The 20,831-nt window shown below is 46.9% G+C and overlaps 1 protein-coding gene across 6 annotated transcripts in view; it reads right to left on the reverse strand.

Annotated features, from left to right (window-relative positions):
• The window catches only part of LOC111266806 (latrophilin Cirl), a 263,176-nt gene that overhangs the window by 59,545 nt on the left and 182,800 nt on the right, over positions 1–20,831 (reverse strand). For all 6 annotated transcript variants that reach the window (XM_022844624.2, XM_086971117.1, XM_022844610.2 and 3 more), the window contains 2 exons: positions 15,361–15,582; positions 11,528–11,698 (listed from right to left, as the gene is read on the reverse strand). In XM_022844624.2, coding sequence (XP_022700359.1) covers positions 11,528–11,698; positions 15,361–15,582 — 393 coding nt within the window. The remainder of the gene's footprint in view (positions 1–11,527; positions 11,699–15,360; positions 15,583–20,831) is intronic.

Consider the following 20,831-nt stretch of genomic DNA (forward strand, 5'->3'; position numbering starts at 1 on the left):
CGTGTGTGGGTGCCTGTGCGTGCGTGTGTGGGTGGGTGTGTATGTGTGAGTGTGTGGGTGCGTGTGCCTGTGTAAGTGTGCGTGTGTGGGTGCTGTGTAAGTGTGCGTGTGTGGGTGCTGTGTAAGTGTGCGTGTGTGGGTGCCTGTGTAAGTGTGCGTGTGTGGGTGCCTGTGTATGTGTGAGTGTGTGGGTGCGTGTGCCTGTGTAAGTGTGCGTGTGTGGGTGCGTGTGTCTCTGAGTGCATGTTTGTCTGGGTGCATGCTGTTTGGGGGTGCGTGTCTGTTTGAGTGTGAGTATCTGTTTGGGTGTGAGTGAATGTGGGCAAGTGTGTGTGGGTGCGTGAGTGTGTGTGTGTGTGGGCGTGTGGTTGCGAATATGTGTGGGTGCGTGAGTGTGTGTGGGTGTGTGGTTGCGAATAGGTGTGGGTGCGTGAGTGTGTGTGGGCGTGTGGTTGCGAATATGTGTGGGTGAACGTGTGAGTGTCGGCGCGTATATGAGTGTGTGTTGTGGGTGTGGGTGCGTGATTGTGTGTGGATGAGTGTACGTGTGTGCAGGTTCACGTTGTGTGTGTGTGTGTGTGTGTGTGTAACATATATGAAAGAAAGTCGCTATTTACAGGGATATCCGGCTTACTGCCGTTCGAGGGCGAGGGAAGTTCATGAATGTACCATATCTTTATGCACTTATATATTTGAAACCATTGCGAAATCTGGGTCCTGCAGGTCACTTGCACCCGTGGCCACTAACTCCTTAAGCACAGATATATTAACCTTCTAAGCAGAGCAGCTAGACGCAGAGGGGCAGGCCTAATGCGTGTTTCGTCCAGTTTCTTGGCGAAGACTGCCACCTTGACCGCACCCTGCCATCGTACCAATTCCGGCCAACAGTTTCTTATTCTAGGAGCAGCAGCACGGCAAACGATCCGTAAGCGACTATGCGTATAAAAGTGTGCGGATAGCAGCATAGGGTTGCCGTCAACGTTTCAATGAGTCCTTCAGTAATAACCGCTTCGGCGGCCGTTCCGCCGCATATGTACTGCGGCGAATGTGGTGAAGCACTGCTCGCTATTGCCACTGCCATTTCGGAAGTGGTCACAATTTCAGCGAAGAGAATGCGAGAAAGAGCTTCTGGTAGCTAAGTGTTAAAACCTTGGTGCTACCGACTAGCTTTGGTTATTCTAGTGTCTGCGGAAATGCTGAGTCATGGCCCTCGAGGCCCTTCTCTATGGTCGCTTCCGGTTCACGCCTTCTCACACTGGACATGCGTTCGCGCCAATGTCCAATGCACCGACAGAGCTTCTCTTGCCACAGCCCTTGTATAGCCCAAATACTAACGGGAATGTTACTGGCTAAGAAGTTTTCAGTAACATTGTTCTCTTTGTGTTCCGTTCCTTCGATCGCTTGCCTATACAAGCTTTCAGTTTTGCTGATGCAGTAAGCGAATCAGTGAAGATTAAGCAGTGCTGAACAATAATCGTGTTCCTTTCAAGCGACGCCCCAGTCGAAATTAACGGTTAACACTGCTGTATTATGGTGTTAGCAAATTTAGTCCAGCAGAAAGCTCAGCTATAGCAGTACATGCTTCTTACCGCGACCACGTGTCCACTAGCTTGAGAAATGGGTGTTTTCGTAATGGTGACCATTGAAAGCCATTCCAGGTTGCACACTCCCTTAAGCTCGTCCCCTCTCTCACCTTACACATCACCAAATAGATACAAGACATGCACCAACACCTAAGAACGACTGGCCCGAAAATGTCGCGTTAAATGTTGCAACATACCACTGAATTACACTATGTCCCAAAAACGAAAAGATTGTCCGCTGGATCGCCGGCTAAAGGAAGACTGGGGATTTAAGGGGAATATATTTGTACATAGAGGGAGGTAGTGGTGACGAAGGCGAAGATAGAGGAGTAGCACAAGAAACAAGCAAAAGATGAACCATAGTGAGTGAAAAGAACCGAACGTAGAGGAGAGGCAAGTGTGCAGCATGACGCCTCGGGGCCCACCGCCGCGCTCGGTTGAGGCACTGCCCTTCACCGGCAGAGGCCGGTCCGTCCAAAAGAACTCGCGTTGATATCAGGGGACTTTTGTTAGAACAGCAAAGATGACTACGGCTAGTAGCATCGCGGACCACGGACCCTTCAAGTCCGCTTCAAGTGAGTGGCGAAAGCTCTTCGTTTTCATCTGATCTCGTCTGTTTGATCTTTGCTTTTCTTCTGCTTTCTGCTCGTTTCCTTCTTGCTTTCGGCTATCTTTTCTTTGCCGTATGTCGTCCCTTCGTTCGATCGAGGCGCAGCTTAGCTAACTTCTTTCTGATTCCCGCTCTCTTTCGCATACAGCGTCTACCTCTCTCTGAATGCCGATCTGGCAGCTATGGTAGGCTTTCTACAGATTGATCGGCCCGCTAGCTATCCCAGGCCAACTGGACCCAAGCGAGCTGGCCAGCAGGTCCTTTGCTGTAGGACCAAGCTTCGCGTCCAACGTTTCAGAACACAAAAATCCAGCATTCAGTATAACTTGCCTTCTTTTCTTTTCTCTCATTCTGATTTTAGCTCTCTCGTCTGCTCTCGCTGTACATCCTGGGCGCCGCCGTTTCTTTCGCAGGCGTCCTTCTGCCACTCTTTCCTCAATGGGCCGGCTTTCAAGCTACTCGAGCTCTATGTGCATCTAGTCCGCACAATGAAGGGATGGGATGGATGCACGAGCCGAGTGATTCGGGTTCAAGAAAGAGTGGGCGGTCGTGGCGGACAGAGAGAAATTGAAGCGATAGGGTAAAAATGGGTGGTACATCTTTCATTTTTCGATTTTGCATCAAAGAAAAAGGAAAAGGTATGGAATGACGAACGACTGCGAAACCAAACACTGCGTGCTCTAGTTCTGTAATCCTGGTGGCCTGATCTATTTAAATGTAGGAACTAGAGAATCAGCCACAGGAAAACGTTGAAATGGGCCAACCGATTGGCGGTCGTTCGCGTTCAATGGTTTTCACAACTTTAGCAGTAGCCCGATCGAAACGAAATATCGTTATAAAACACATTGTAGTGGCTATCGCGAGGACAGCTGGACTGAGAGTAAATGTTATTAACTTGGAGACGGTCAAGCAATAAATCTATAAATTTATATCGAATGGACGATCAGGTTTATCTCGTAGCAGTAACACGGATTGCCAATTGAGATCTAGTAGCTCTGGGAAGTATAATAACCGAGAACGCATTGGGGAACGTTCGTGTCCATTGCACCATTTGAACTAAATGCACAATTAAATATAAAAGTGATGACCAGGAACGAATAAGTAACCATACAACGATAAATCATCGCTTTCAAGGAGCGGCATTTGGCAAGAGTTGTTTTATGAACTTGAAATCACGAACTTACTTCTTGTGTCACCATTAGCTCGATTTGTCTGAGTTCTCAAATATATCATCAGTCTTTTTTGTATCATCTATCTAGTTTTCTACCTATCTATTATTTAGGCTCCTTCGCGAATAATTGAACCATATCGAATTGTCGCTACCAAGACTAGAGAACAAAAAACTACACTTACTAAAATGGGTTGGAAGGGTTAAAACGGGTTTGGAGGGGGTATGGGGCCGAGGCAAAAGGAGTCAGAGAAATCTAAACTAGCGACACTGACAGTGGAAAAGTGGAAATGTCGACTACTCATCCAGTAACCAAAAAAATGTACGTATAGCAATGCGCAACGAAAAAAACTCCGCTACAATTACACAGAAATAGATAGATCCGTACACATAGGACGTTACAGCCCCTATCAAAGTTTATAATTTGTGAAGTGAGGGTTCTAGCTAAAGCGAATCAGGGGGAACTTCGAAAGGCGAGCAGTTAGATCCACTCGGAATGGTAACAGTGCGAAGTGACCCGAAAACGACAGCATAAGGAGACGGCAAAAAAAGAGCCTCTATGAAGAGGGAACCGGGACAGGCGCTGACTGCGTGTCATGGAAAGCGTGCAACGGGAATAAAAACGAATGAATTATGAATATAGCACAAGAACTGCTAAGAAGAAACAGTCGACTTAAGAGGGTCGAACACTGAAAAAGTAATGGAAACAGGGGAGGCTGTAACGGGAACAGTGTGGCGACTAGCGTCAGGCTGTAGAAAGAAACGAGAGAAAAGGAAAGTTATTTTTTATGATAATTAGACACTTTTCTCTCCTTTTTTCATCTCCCTAAAAAGAAAAAGAAGACAAAATGAGCAATAGCAAGCCTATGAAAGGAGCAGACCGGAAGATGAGTGCTCCGGTGTCTCCTTTTCAGTGTAAGAGTCCGACAAAGATCTCTCGAATTTGCAACTGCCTGCTGCTTACGTTGCAAGGAGTGTAAACTGATCGCTCGGTCATCTTTTAAAGCAGGCCTTCTTTCCGCTGTTCTTGTCGAGTACGATCTGTTTTCCTAACGGGTATCACTATTTTATTGAAACCTGCCCCATTGTCATGGGGTGAACATTCCCAATCGGTAGCGTCCGCCATTTTCATGAAGAAAACTTCGGAATTGAAAGAAGACGCAGCTAAATACTTACTGTTTCCTGTGCGCCAAGTGAGCGTACGTAATACTCATACTGGTATTGACAATCTGACGTCATACGCACAGAGGTATATAGACTGCAGAGCAAACATCATAGATTCGTTTAAAAGCGAGCCCGATCGGGCTCAATTTAGCAAAACATTTTCATCAGGAGTAACTAACGTTTTCCACTGGGTACTGTTGAGTCTATATATAATCTGCCAGTACAAACGCTATGTTGTTTTGCGGTCACGCATGAAACATTATTATCGCAATAAATTACGTCAATTGTCTTTCGAATCAATTTGTATGCCTCTAAGAATTTGTAAATACTGTGTAGTACGATCTAATATGAATAACGTTCATATTTTGTAAAAACGTCACACGTGAACCTCAGACATCGCTGCCCCATTGGTGAGGGTGAAGCGCCAGGGCAGATTGCATGCTTTGACGAAATTAGCCTACGGGCGGACATAGAAAGCCAGAACTAACTAGCGAGGTAGAGGCTGTGCTTTCCCATTTGGCTTCGAACAAAGACAGTCCATAGCTTATCACCTTCATCTTCAAGATGAGCGATTTCTCCTCGGTTTCAAGTGACACATTAAAGCCTGCCCTCGTCGGTTATTCCTCTACGTAGTTCCTGTCCTATGATTTCGTGTGTCGGCGCCATCGTTCTTGACTCGAAAGCAAGGCATTCAAAGGCTCCCTACAGAACCGGCTTTTGGGCAAGCAGACACTCAATGGTGCACCGTCCAGTTTATAATTCGAGGGAGCACGCTGGCTTGTCTGTACTTGCGTGCGGCAGGCCACTTTACCAACCAAAGAACAGTTCCATCACACGTATATCGCCGCAAAAGACCGCTAGCGGCAACTGCAGCAGCACTCTTTTAAGATATGCATCAACTACCGCTATCAACTAGGACTGCCGGTTGCCCGCAATCGAAGTCTAAAGCCATAGCGTAACTGAAATGCTTAGACATACCCCTCCGCAGTAAGGAAATAGCAAAGGATGACAGATAATTTGCTGGCCGACTGGTCCTAACCCGGTAGTCACGCTTGGCCTAAGTTAGGCTGAAGGCTTCGCGGCCTGGATTCTGATGGCAATTAGTTACCTAGTGGCGACGGCAAGAAATCCATTTACGCGTTCTGTTACGTGGGGTAACTTGCAGAGGCGGTTAAAGCATACCAGTAATATTATGTATATAGAAAGGGGTCTTACGAGAAGGCAGAGGAAGGTAAATGTACTTTTATATTCACGTCTTGTGTTTGCTTGACTGTTCCTCTGATAAAGTCGTTACGAAGTAACCGATAATTAAACTACTGTTGTCTCTCTATTCGAGAAAACCTAAAGAGACGGGTGGTATAGAGGTCAAAGGGTTTAAGATTATGGAGGATGCAAAAGGCCTGGTAGACGAGCAGAAAGCAGCGTCCATAGAGTCCACAAGAAGCATCGAAAGAAATAGCAAAGGGGCGCCTATAATCCTAGTCAATATAAGGTAAATAGCAACATTGAGTAACGACGCCAGATCAGCAAGGCTTGTGGCGCTGCGTGAACAGTAAAACTCTCTTAACATTGTACGCTTACCAGCCTATCCCGGAGACCGGATAACCCTTTGAGCTCCGCTTGTCACTAACGCATTATCGGTGATTACCGATAGCCGAGCAATAGCATAAGCAAATCGAGTTACTTTAATAGAGCGGTACACACTTTTGTTGACGGGTGTTGCTTCGTTGCTCACCTGTGTGTCAGATGATTCGGCCTTAACGGTGGGTGCCGCTCTGCTAGTGTACTCAGCTGAGACAAACGCCCCAACGGCCGACCAGCAAGAAGAGGCCATGGCCACGAACACATCGCAACAACAACGCTAGCAAAGATAAACTTTTGTCATTAGACGTATTAGCTCTATGTCTCCAAAAAGGGTGTTGTGTCTTTGACAACTGAGCAGTAAATATGAATTAGAAGGTCCCAAACGAGGTAACACCAGTGGTCGCCTTCGGGACAGAGTAATAAGAAGGAGAAATAGGAAATAAAATGATAGAGTTACTTCGAAAATCAGCCGAATCGTTTACAACGCCCACAGTCGTAGAGGCCCTATTCGACACCTACTATATGACGCTGCAGCAGAGTTTATGTAAGAAAAGCTAACGGCAGATTCGAGCATAGTAATGGCAATACAGGCTATTTAGATATGTTAAATCATGTTGATCTATTACCCAGGCTACATACATCAAGTAGTGAACGTAACGAAGGCACCGTTACCTAAATATATGGGTAATACATAATAGAAATCACTGTAGATTGCGTTCCTTCGACTACAAGCTTAGCCAGGCAACATTGATAGAGCGTGCTAAAAGCAAGAGTGGCACAGAAGTGAAAGCAACGAACGTTTCGCCGCATCGCGCCTATATCATAGACCTATGTCCGCCTCTCCTCTCGTAGAAAAACAACAGTTAACACTGCTGACATGGCTCGGCAGGCGGCACTAAGGAAAATAGAGAAATATAGCCGACTAAGACCTTCTTTTTCTCGTCGAATGCCATCAACCATTTGCCAGCGTTCAAATACCTCAACCGAAAGAGCGGAGTAGGTGGCTGTATTGAGACATCACGCTAGCTCAGCACCCGTGGGTCGCGCTCTTCAGCTGCTGCTGCTGCTGCTGCTCGACTGTTGCTGTGCTTCTCCGAGGGTGGGTTAGTAGGCGATATATAGGCCACCTCGACTCAGCTAGCAAGGATCCCCCGACCTACCCCGCGGGCTCTTAAAAGGTGGCCTCGGCGATATGGTAAGAAGCGTATCGAATGGAACAATATCGCACATTAATCATTAAATTCTGCTACATGAAGTGACGGGCAACACATTCTTTACGGGTTGATCGGTCAGCCAGGCACTAGGCGGGGAGGCAGGCAGCCAGGATAGGAGAGCCGGACTAAAGATGAGACAGAGGCCTGCTCCTGCTGTTTCTGTCGCTACACATGGAGCAACCTTCATAATAAACGCCCCTACACACTTGTCTCAGGTGGGACGGAGGGTAGAAAATCCCACAAAAACGAGCGGCGAGGGGTACGAACGAAGACGAGGCTAGGATATACCACAGAGACTTTTAGAGGCCTTTAGGAAGAAATCGCAAAATAGCTACAGCACATGAGTATCATCATATGTGGGGATCGAATAAAGAAGCACAAATCTATCATTGTCTTACCGGTCCTGGTGTAATGCTGATGCTTTTCGCTGCTTGACTCTCGTACATCTTTCAAGCGAAAGAGAAGGAGAAGTTTGTAGCCCAAAGGGAACAGAAGAGGAGATGCTCAAAAAGCTTGTTGACAGACGGAAAGATCACTGGTGAGTCGGTAGCGAAAAGGGCGGCCCGGGCTGACGGTTGGTCGGAACTGGTTGCTTCGATAATGAAAACCGCGAAGCGAACCATCAAAACGCTCAAACTATTCTATCCAGTCCGCCGTATGCGTTCCTTGCTGCTGTATAGAGAAAGGGATATGGGACAAGACGAAGGTTTGTCATGCAAAAGTTTCGTTTGGAAAAACGCCTAGGGAAGTAGATGAGAGTGAAGGACAGGAAAGGCTGCTGATGATCGAACGGAACTGCGCTGGTGTTGGCGGACGATCGATGGTTTCCTGTTCTGTATTTCTGTATCAAATAGCTAAGTCGAAAAAATGCAAGAGCCCTGAGTTCGAAGTGGGGATTGATACGATTTAGTGAAGCAGCTGAAGACCAAAACAGGTAATGTTCGATAAACGGAAAGCCAACTGGCGATTCCTAACGTAAACAACTACGGTCATTCTTTTAGCAGTAGTAAAGACGGATTTTAAGCTAGTTTATGCAACTATGAATATCGCTCATTCGAATACCAGCAATCATGATCATCCTTCATCAAAAGAATGCTACAAGATAGCCAAAACGCCCCATTTGACGGTGGGCTTCATTAAATCTTTTCATGTTGCAATTGCGAGTTTCAAAACAATTTAGCTAAAAATTATATTATATAATCTAATTATTCACTAACGAAAATGAAGGGACTTGAGAAAATCAGCTTATCGTGTGTCGCTGACATGTAGTAAAGTTCAACAAGAAGGACTGCTTATATATATGCTAGCTGGGCTCAGCCTAGCAGTCGAGTAGTGTGTCGCGGAAGCCGTATAGAAAAGGCGTCGGACACGTCCAGGCGAATTTATCGATCAGGTTTCTCATATCCACTCTTTACAAATGGAACGAAACAACTAAAAAGTGGGTGTGCCTTCAGCTTCTACAGCCCCTCAAAACGAAATAGCTTTTTTTTTGCCAAACTGGAGGTTGGCGAAAGGCATACTATTGGCTTTAGGAAGGTATAAGGGTACATTCGAGTGATGGGTGGCAAGATTCTCTCGGCTGGTGGGGTGGTTGGGTATAGATTTTGTTGACGGATTTTGTCGGTTTCGACCAGTTGCCCAGTAAAGCCCATTTTTGCTTGGGGAGATAGTTTGTTAGCATGCGAAGAGATGGTGGTTGCCTGAAGGCTGACGTCAATATGGTTGGCGGGCCGCCTCATCATTTAGTAAAAACCCCCAAGCGGCTTGTTGTGTTTGCGCGTTTGGCTGTCTATCGCGCTGGACGGACTGCTCACCAGGTTTATCAACTGCGATCAACGCGGAGGCTTCGGACTCCGACATTGACGAAGATCTGTGTGCAACTTCAGACGTGTATTATAGTTCTGTATCTTAGAGGCAAATTTGTTCGATCTGCCAGCTACATAATACCCCTCTGCCTCTTTATCTAAATAGTGGACAGATTTTGCTATATGTCTTGAAGTCAAATATAGTATTTCTAAAATTAGATAAGCGAAACCGTAGAGCTTCGAATATTTGCAGATATTTCGCGGAAATTGCAGACAATACGCGAACGCCACTTTGTGCTGTAGTTATGCTTAGCTTCGCGTCGTACATTAAAGTTGCGATTCTTAGTACGCAATATACACGATTTTTATCTCGCGTTCGGGAAACTTTACAGGCAGCTAATTTCTACAGTTGTTCTGTGCCATTTGCGGCAAAGAACACAGAAGAGAACGCAAGTTCTAATTAAAACCTATCCACCTGGAACAGAATAGCAGATCGTAATACGCCTGCATGTTCAAATTTAAATAGCAGAGAACTACTAATACTAGTGAGCTTCGCAACAGAAGTCGTTGAAGCTGAAATATACACACACCCATACTCACATCGATTTTGTTCGATGCCGATAGGAGCATCGGCACCCATCGGCCGTGAAGAGTATAACACCGAGCGAAGGAAGACAAAAAAGAGGAAGAGAAAGAAGGCAAATGGGCCTAAGTCTTTGAACGACGCGACGCAGGGGGCGACGACGCGGGTTTACGGCATAACTCCTCGCGGAACTGAGAACTACAGACGCGGAGCTTACCGGTGGAGTTATCGAAGAAGCAAAATAGAAAGGTGAAGCAAACGAGATACGGAAAAACAAGCGATACGAGAAAGCAGGCTCAACTATTGTCGGCGGAGAACGCCAAGAAAAGGAATGAACAAAACAAGGAAACCGACTTCAGGAAAAAAGGTACTTGGCAAGGAACAGGAAGATGCGATGGGCCTAATATCTAAATGTGTCCGTATGTCTCTAGTTGGACTGCGGCTTCTTAGGCATGTCTCTCTAGTACATCAGCAATCCTTAAGAATGGGGCCGGATCCTATACAGCACTATACCATCTCCACTAAAGCCGCCTACAGTGGCAATAGCAGCGCTTATTTGCATTCTGTCATCCACCGCCGTCCGTTTCTTCTCTACTCCATAGTTTTGCTATAACAACACGTCCGCTGGCTGTCAGCCATTTCTGTTAGAGTTTTACGCTGTCTATGTATATATTCCTCAGTAGTGCCTTCTGCTGCGGTCGTCTCTGTTTTTCTGTATGTATGTAAGTTCGTCTGTATTATTAAGGCGTCTAGAAGCTGATATGTTGGGAAACAAACGCTGGCCACACGGGTCCCGTGAGCCTTTTGCCTCATGAGTAGCCCTAATAGTGCCTTCATTCGCTAATGCTGTTGCTGCTAAAGGCGAGTCTAAAGGAGCAGAGTGGTATCGTGACGAAAATCCGTTTTTCCTTCCGAGAAGAGAAAAACGAAGCGAAAAGTACGCAAAACACTTTTTCGTTCTCAGCTACCCGCCTAAATCCACAAGGATTTAAACCTTCGGAGAAAGGAGATCGGGGCGTGGACAATGAGCAGTGGATCTAAAAACGGGTCAGTGGCGGGTCGGACACCTGGAAAAGAAAATGGCCAACGAAAAAAGGAACAGAGAAAGGAGAAAGTGGAAACGAGAGCAATGGACGCGCAACTCTGACATACGATGATGACGATGATCATCGAGTTGCTTTGTGGGCAGGCTATCAGAGACTCCGACGGCTCACCCATTTCGTCTGTGCCCGCCACTGTCTCTGCTCATCATTTGATAATAGCCCATTCCCGTATCCTGGCTAACTCGCCTTTTCTGGCCTAGAGGCTTAACTTAAGCGTACCGTGTGTAGCAATCTTGTCCTTACGGTCGTAAGCCGTGGACTGAAGACCTTACGCGGGCCATCGTCCACCGTCCGTTGGTCATCTGGGAGCCGTTGAACATAAGAGCAGTGGCAACCCCTACTTGCCGGAAGCACCACGTTGGTCGAGGCCTTCTGCGTTGTTCACTAGCCCACGCTAACTATGGAAGCTGATGTCGCAATGGCAAATTATAGGCAGAAAATGCGTCTTGCCTTATACCGACATGACGGCTAGACGAGCCACTGTCGGATGGTCCTTCTCGGGAGATAGAGAGTTCGAGACCACTACGATGGCCTCATTGCCAAGCTAGTCGGTCTGTCTGGGCGTGTTGTTAGTTGTGTGACCAGACGGCTATGTGAATGTGTTGAACCGGGCTGTCTTGAGCTCTCCTGGACCGTTCGTGACGAAGATCTTGAAGGAGGGCGCTATTTAAGCAGTGAAGTATCATAAGGTATCATAAGGGTTAAGCACTTACCTGTTGCTCCACCGGGGCACTTTTGTACGTGCACATTGCCGGCCCGCGTCCAGTTCCAATGGAGGCCACGCGATGTTCTCGGTTCACAATACAGCATTTTGCCCGTAGGCTGATTGCCACCGGTGCCGGTACCGTCATAGTCTACTGGATCAGCCGACTCCTCTGTCGGGACTGGAAATAGAGAAGGTAAAAACAGCAAAGCAAAACACACAATTATCCTAGGCCACTTAGGCACACTGGTACTTAAAACTTAGTGTTAAGTTTGCCGACTCACCTGCTGGGCGAAAACTGGGTATAATACTGCCAGCGGCGCTTCTTCGAATACATCCACGTGGAAGTGGCTAGCTTTTAGTAAGGGTGCAATCTAGATATTCCTGTGCAGTGATGCTTTTGCAAATCTATCCTCTGTTGCTACAGTTACCGCCACCACTGATGGGCATCATGTTTAATTAGTGTGACTTCGTTCACAAAGGGAATTTCAGGACGGCGAGCAAGCTTGAAGATAGTTAAAGGTACTGAAAAGGCTCATCACATACGAACAAGCATCATCATGATCGTCCGACTCACCACGAACGACACTACCGTCATATCATCAGCATAAACAACATCGTTATTCCGATTGCTAAGTGTTGTTACTCCGGCGAGTATTCACTCAGTCCAACTGGAGCCACCGAAGCCCGCTTGGAGGGTGATCCTAGCCGTCCTCCTGCTCGTAAGGCTTCGATTTACCACAGTGAAGCAGTGCTACAATTTCGACCCCTACTAACATCGCCGTCCCAACAAACAGTGCCTTTTTGTTACAATGAGCACACACTGCAGCTACGTCCGAGCAGGCGGGTACGATAGACATGCGGCGGTCTCCTTACCAACTCTAAACCACCCTCAAATTATACTCTGAACTAGCAAAACGTCTACAAAACAATGAAGACTAGTGACCTACATCTACCTTCTATTACTTTGACCCACGACGCCGCGGGGAGTACCAGTCTGAAAGTTGTGGAAGAAAGTCTACTTTGTTGAGTCTGTCGAGGCTGTTCGTAGCACATCACGAATGAAATGGCAGCACTTCACAACAGGATACTATGGCATTTGCTCCTACTGTTGGTCATTTTTCCCTGCGCTGGCGACTATGGCCGCCGCCGTAGCTTGCCAGCTTTGACCAAAAGGTATTTCAATTACACTTTCTACGAAGCTATGCGTTCCTCTTCCGCCCTACGATCCCTGAAAAGTGCTCGCTCACTCTCCGACGAAAAAGCTACCAGGTAGCAGAGTGGGGTTGGGTTATCATAGCGAAGCGAGCGGGTCGCGCCGACGTTGCAACGAAATCATCGCTAGAAGTAAGAGTGAGTGTTATCTATTACTCGCTTGCAACTGACGTCATTCACCGCAGCCGAATGTCTGCGCTAGGAGGTAAGAACTAAAATGATAGCTGAACGACCTGCGAGTCTATCGGCGATGCTAGTACTATCGATGCCGGCAACAGCGGCAGATCGTCTGCTGTCCCAACATTAGCTGAACGCCGCATGCATGACCATGCTTAAAGGGTTTGTGCACCAGAGTCGCTGTCCCCTGCAGCTGTAGCAAGACTCCTTTGCTATTCCACTCCACCTCACAGCAGCCGGTAGCGCCACAGCCGCCAAGACCGCTGTGGTGGGTATCACCAATGTCGAAATAATTCCGCAATTATGGCCGTACATATTACGCAATGAAATATGCATGGTGTATGTGCATGCCTCGCTTCTGTATGTATGTGCTGCCTACTACAGGGCCACAGCTATACTTGTACTGTCGGCCGTACATCGGAGCTACTTCTGACATGACGACGCTCTTGTGTGGCTGTGGCGTGCCTTCTCCCGCCCCCACTCTCCCCATATATTTCATCGAGGTGTACGCGTCGAATGCTGGACTCATCGGCACGTCTCTGCCTAGTATACATACAGGATGGCTGATAGCCAGGCCCATCTGCACGTAGCCATCGTCTACGCGATCTGCTGGGTGTTAGCTGCCTGGAGACCGGGTCCGCTGCATAGCGCCTGCTCCCTTTGCTGGATGGGTATCTGATGATGCAACCGACTATCATCGTAGAACGAACTCTTCTGTGGCGTAAAAATATTATCAGGAGCGATGAAGATTACTATCGCCGACATACCCTTATTGTTGTGCTTATTCAAATGTCTTTCCTTTTTCCGTCTCGAAAACTAGGCCGGCTGGCTGACTAGCTGCTTAGTTGGTGGCAAATGAAACGTGATATCAAAATGTATTTGCAAAGCGTTCAAATTGACCGTCTTTTAGCATGAAAAAAAAGCGCTAGGAGCTTGCTTTTTAAACGTTTTAATGGATTCAGACACACACAAGCCTCGACAAAAGAGGGAAGTTGATTGAGTGACGTGAAATTTATCGTCGAGCAAGTCCATTGATTCTTTTGAGTTATCCTAATTAAAAGTGTCCGAGGTTGAGGCTCAAAAACATTGTGCCTCAATTCAGTGGATTCGAGTTCATACACGAGCATCCTTTACGTTCTTCCTTGCATCGGCATGAAGATATTAACGCAAATCTGCGCCAGAGACCGTTCAAACACTTCAACAAACGTTGAACAAGGAGTTCTACTTCCAAAGCAGTGCCTAAATCATGTTATGCTAACGAAACATAATGCACACTAGACGTACCATAGTCGCTACACATTTGGCCCTGGCCCTAGCAAACCGATAGCGGAAGAGCCTTTTATCGGAACTGGCCCATCCGGAACGTCGGCACGCCAGTGTACTGCGATTGGACGGACCGTCGGTTTGCCCCCCGACTAGGACCGGGTTGAGTCTATGTGAAATGCTCTCCACCTCGCAGCAATCCATCATGAAAATCAACACGCACCATCACTACTACAGCTAGCGAATGTTCAACCTTCTAGTTCCTTCCTTTTACCGGTAGGTACATTGCACGAGGCATCCAATTGGATTGTGCGCTGCCACATGCATTGCGGAGCCGAGCATCAAAAGGCCTGCGGGTCACTGGCGATCTATAGGACAGAAAACCTGACAAAACTGTCAATCAGCAGAACTACGACGGGTAAGCACCAAGAAGAAGAAGGACGAAAAAGCGTCTTGGAGACAGAAATCCTCCTACGGGGTTTGTGCCATTAAAAAGAGGCAAACCCAAGTACTTATGTTGCTTACGATCGAGAGTAGAACAAACGAGAGGTTAATTCGACGTCTAACAATTTTAGATATAACAAGAGAGATGTACTGCTGTAGAATTTTACTCACCACTTAACAAAAGCCAAAAAAAAATGCATATGTGACTAGTATCAAGTTGGAGAAACGCAGTTTTTGAAGCACAAATTTCTGATTTTTTTATACAGTTTTTCGCAGAGCACCAAAGGAAGTGCAATAAGCGACATAGGAATTATATTCTTACATTACATTACACAAAAAAGACGCAACTTGCTCTTTAACGAGAGATCGCATTGGTGTGTCAGTAACCGTTCTACCGTGTACAATGCGTAATACCTGTGAAATATCTTTTGCCAAATCCGGTTCAGTTACCAGATTCATTTCCCTTTTCTTTCGCTAGCGATTACCTCTACAACTTAGAAACTCGAAGGTCTACGAAATGTGACGATCGCCCATACGTCTGCTTGCCTATTCTGCCTAAGGCAACACTGAGTAACCGTAATAATATATATGCATACAAAATAGCTTCGTTATCTTATCGCCAATCGATGGATCTATCTATATTTAACCAGTCCACATGAAGAGACATGGTGGTTATAAGCAACGCTTATTGTATGTCCAATATTTTTAGGTCAAGGCCCAGAACCAGAACTGCGATGTACTTACAGGACTTCGGAGGTTCCGGTGCGATTGCCTCATTCTCAAATTGCGTCGCCGCAGGCTCAGGTGGCGCAGTGCTCGCTGAAGGAGCCACTCTCGTCGTAGAACTAACCGGAGCAACCGTGGTTGTTGTCGAACTCGTGGAAGCGGAGTCCTCCTCAGCAGAGGCAGCAGTCGTGTTCCGCAAAGTGGGTAACGGCGTTGTCGTGGACGGGACCGCCAATGACGCTGATGGGGAAAAATGAAAGATTGTACGAACTGATTAGCTATTGATAGTCAGACTGGGACATAGAGAACGAAATGCAGCTTGTGAGTTTTGAAATATACTACTATCAGCATCTCTATAGATTGCTGAACAATCCCTAGACTACTAAATACCCCCTAAGCTTGTCTAAGACAGCAGCGCATTATTTAAGTTTAAGAGCCACCAATTCATTATATAAGAGTAACATTATCTTTACTGCAACACATTAGCACATGCACAGTTATCTTATGCATGATAATGAGAGACTCTAGTGAAGTGTCTCGTCACATGAAACAAAATCAGTCTTGTTAAGTTGGTATTTCATCGTCGTTAAGTTTATTTGTATCGTCACTAGCCTGTAGACACTCATACTGTAGAAAAGCTGTTTCTCAATAACGCTGCTTAAAGCCTTTACTTTGATACTATTTAATTCCTGCTGAGGCACTCACATCGTCAAGTGTTGTGTGTGTCAGCATACGCACATATGTAAATAAGTATATACCCCTTTATTTGGTTTATTTCGGCTTCGTCTAATCGAAAAGGCTCACGACGTCGTCAATGAGAGATAACACTTTACGGGTGCCTCAGGTGATTTACTACATTGGACGGCCCTGCAAAACTTAGTTGGTTGCCCCGATGTCCCTCAAGACCTTCCAGTTTCCTTTTCTCTACACAACTATAGTTTTCCATGCACCGCGTACATTTTTCTGCTAGTTAGCCCATAGGGCAGACTGCCTAACAATCAGTAGGTAGGGCCGTGCGCGTGCGTGTAAATTGTCATATCGTAGCAAAAAAAAAAACATTTTGGATTTTGTCAATAAAACTGGGACGAGACACATGGAAAACATGTATATACCCATGCTGCTGTTTATTTGTGGTAAGCGGGTATGTCAGCACCTATTCATTGCTAAGATAGCCAGATAGCAGCGGTGGTAGCGATACTGGCATAACGACGAGATCGAAGTCTAGGTCCAACTATATACGGACGCCGAAAAGGACGCAACCGAATGCTGAGCCAGCGTGCGCCGTACAGGGATGCGGCAAGAACCTGTTTACAACAGCAACGATAGAAGCGATGAGATGCTGTACGACAGTGAAGCGGTCTTTCTGCTGTGGCTGCTGCCGCTGCTGGAATAGCTCTGACAAGGTGCAGAATCAACGGATCAGGCTGGCTCTCATGTACTTGGATCTTTCGAAAACACATACCATCTCTCTTTCTTTTTTCTCGGTTTCGCATGCCCTTTAGATTAGATTCGATGAATCCGCTCTTTGCCAGTGTCGACGAGAGAGGGAATGGTAGCGGAGTCAACGCAGTCTTCGTTTGCTGCCTGGTTTGTTGGTAGGCAGACACCAGCTTGCGCCGTTGGATGCGTAAATAGAAAGCGCAACCTGTGTACGCTGAGCAGGTTTTCGTATCCCTACCAACGCTGTCAGCATCATCTTGCAGGTCGCAAGGGGGTTTTTCTTAGCCTGTTGATGTCTCTAAACCCGTCTAGTATAACTCCCATCCTCGTGCTCCTCCGCCTTCTGCGATAAGCTTAGCTCTTCAAAGAGCTTGTTCTCAACTTGCGTACCTGCTTTTCTCAGAAGGGCAGAGGCACACATAGAACTTCGGCCGATTTCTCAACGAACGGTTCCTCGGTTCCCTGGAGCACGAAAGCAGTAGGCAGACGGATATGAGGTTGAACGCCCGCCTGCTCTGCTGGGATAAGCAAGGGGTAGGTGGGGTAAGTTGCCGTCGCCATTGCCGTCGCCTTTCTTACTGCGGCCATCGCGCGGTCGCATGGTGGGCGTCATTGCCTGCTCATCGGTACTTTCTTCTCGTCGCCGTAGTCGGTCCACATTAAATGAATGAATATTTGAAGATCAGCTTAAGCATTGCTGGCAGCGGCAGGTAGCTGATAGCTAAAAGTAGTAGCAGCATTCGCTTGGCTTCAAGAAGAACTGGATAGGAGACGGTGTATGGATGCAATGAAGTCACAGTCCACTGAGATTAGGTCGAGTTTTCTGCTGAGTCAGGAGGCTTGCCGCCCGCTCGCCCACCCGCCCACCTGCCTGCCTGCCTGACTCTTACCATGGGCATCATGCACCGGGAAACACCAATACAGCAAATACAGCGAGAAGCAGTTACGTAGAAAAGGAAAAAGTGATAAAATATTACAAGAAGAAAAGAAGCCAGCTAAAGAGAGACGCAAGCAGCTCAAGTATATTTTATTTGGAGGGTAGTTACAAACGCACTGGTACACCTAGTTCAATTCAAAATTTCTCTTCAAGAAGGCGGTCGCTATAACGACTGTGCGTGACGCCTTAGAACGTGAGCGGCTTGCTGCAATATACAAAGATAAAGGAGTCACGAAAATCTAGAAATATCCAATCGTCGTTTTAATTATGAATAAGCAGGTAATTTACAAACCCAGCTAATGCAGCTGGATGAGAAAAGAAATAGCTAAATACGTCAATTTTCTACAGCAATTAAATGAACTTAATCGTCAGCGGCAAAATAGCTAGTATAACCTCATAAAATAATACCATACAAGAAGCCATGCGCTCTATGCCTCGGGCGGTGCGTAACTGCTAACTAAGCTCACCAGAAACAACAGACTCATCCTATTGAGGCCCAACTCTGCAAAGCCACATCTTCCCGTTTGCCTTACACTACACTTTCTGGATGAGTAGCTTTCAAACTTTCGGCTAGACTACCCAGGAGGCTCTGCGATTGCGAAATGCCTTAAGCAGTCGCCGGTTCGATTCTCAGAACATAGATCTGGGGTCCGAGTCCATGTCTGTATGAGAGCCATTCAATTAGCAATTTTTGACAAAGCATCCCCCCAGATGGCCCCTGGCAGGCAGCATGCAGGTATCTGACTTGCCATTGCTACCTTTGGGACTACGGGAAAACCAACCCTAGACAATGACTAATAAATAGCACCGCCGGGTCTTTATCGGGCAGAAAACAACGCAGACTACTACAACTTAAATTTTGAAACCCATGCTAGCCAGGATACGAGCGAGGCTACTTTTGACTTCGTTATATGTCTGTGCAACTGTACTGAGATGTACCTGCGCGAATTTGCGTAGAGTAAAAATGGGATGTCGGAAGTTAGCAGGAAGTATGATTGGGGACGAAAGAAGATCAGGCCACCCGTCATGTGGACCGGTTTATGCCTGGCAGAGCTCGTATCCTTCAACCGTACTATAAACTCGACCAGGTTAGTCGAGTACAGGAGCGGGGCTAGTTGAGATTAGTCGCGTCGTTGTTGGCTGTTTCGGAAAAGGCGTAGTGAGTCCCCTTCGCTTTTCGAAGCATTCTGTCATCGTCGTCATCATCGTTGTAGTCGGAGTTTTCAACCAACACCTACCTGTGGCCTGCCGCCCGTAAATGGCTTGGGTCCAATGAAAGAATTAGTGGCAGCCCATACCCGCTCCTATGTTGACTACCAGAAGTGGGGTAAATGGTACAGACTTCGTCCGCCACTGTCTATTACCACCGTTCCTAGTCGATACCAACCAGTAGTTGCGCCGAGCCCAGTTTCGCGAGTCTTGACAAAATCTATTTGGGTGACTGCGCCCCTGCTAGATAAATGTCGAGATCATATTTTGCAGATTTAGAACCTCTGCAAGCAAGGTTTATTCTTCAACCAACTGCAAATGGGAGACGGCGCGAATCACCGCGTGAGAGGGATGGCCGATAGATTGAACCAATCACTGCGCAACACATGTGTTATTAATAATTTCAACAACACGACGTCTGTTTTCAATCTTCGCTCACTGATTTATTGGTTGCGTTCAGCTAATTTTTTTTGTGCTTTGCTTAGGCATTACCTTAGGTTGCTAGCTCCTGCTTTGTGTTTATGCCCAATTTCAAACTTAGACCACCACGTGTTGCCAGGAAAACACGCCACCTCCTGAGCTATCATCAGAAGTATCATACAGACATCTAACTAGAGCTATACATAAGCACTGATAAGTAGTTAAAGAGGAAACTCTAAACAGGTTCGTTATGATCGTTACGGTATGATAATATCCGTATGACGATATGCGTCGCAGTTGATCTGTCTCAATCTAGACCTGTCAACCAGCGAAGCAGGCGGTAGCATATATATCGCAGCACTGGCACTGGTCATTTGTGTATACGCAATGTTTAACGAACACTATGGGCGGTGCAAAAGTTACTGAATTTGGTCAAACCCGAACACAAGCTGTCAGCCCACGCCCATATTTCGATCGCCAGAATATATAGATCGAACAATGCTGGCGGTCATAACGGGTTGTCCCTCAGATCTTGCATCTCTTTCTTCTTGTCTTTGCCATTTACAATATAAAATGGTTGAAAGAAAAAGAAATCGATACGGATTGCCTGTAACACGGGCACCGTTATTCCTATCGACGGAAGCCAATGTGGAACATAGTCGAATTCCGTCGCGGTCGGCGCAGTCGAGAAACAACTTTCGGGACTGCCATTTTCTCCTCTCTGAAGTCACTTTTCTTGTCGTTTTGATCCGGATCGACGTTCACTTCGTTCGTAACCGAACAATCGACAAAGTTAACGAGCTGCAAGGAGACATACAAAACCCCACGCACCAACTAGACGTTCGGTGAGCAGACAACTGCCACGACGACGACAACAACCTTGCCTTCGGCTAGCGCTGCGGTGGCAAAGTTCCATGCGGGGTAACAAAACTGCGGCAAGACGCCTCGATGTCAACGACTATGTCAAACTCTGAAACCAACGTTTCCTGACCTCGTCGTAACCGCTCCATAGCCGTCGCTCCTGCTATTTCCACACACTATTTATTGTCATCTTCTCGCGCGCATCCGCGGCGGCCGCTGCGTCTAATGTCCTCGATCAGTTCGGTTTGAGTCTAACGTCGAGTGACTTTGCCGCTGCGATTGATCGAGTCGTGGCCGTGTTGGCCAGTGAATGCTATTAAGTCTACGGAACGTGCTGTGGGGTACGAAGTTGTGCGAAGAAAAAAAAGAGAAAACGCTCGCTACTGGTGCACGAAATGGGCGGCAGCGGCACGCAAGGGGTGGGGGCAAAAAGCAGTTACGGTGCGAAGTGTTCGTTCTATCGAGCTTGGCCAAATGCTTGCGTTGACTCTCAAGCGGTGTGTGAACGTAGTGTGAATTTGCTGCTCTTTACCGTGCTGTCACAACCCCATTACAGCAACACCAGCGGCAGCCAACCGACGCAAGCAGCATCTGTTCATAGCCCTTTAACGCAGAATAATAG

The sequence above is a fragment of the Varroa jacobsoni genome, unplaced genomic scaffold (genome assembly GCF_002532875.2).
Source record: "Varroa jacobsoni isolate VJ856 unplaced genomic scaffold, vjacob_1.0 scaffold_120, whole genome shotgun sequence".
Classification (NCBI taxonomy): Eukaryota; Metazoa; Arthropoda; class Arachnida; order Mesostigmata; family Varroidae; genus Varroa; species Varroa jacobsoni.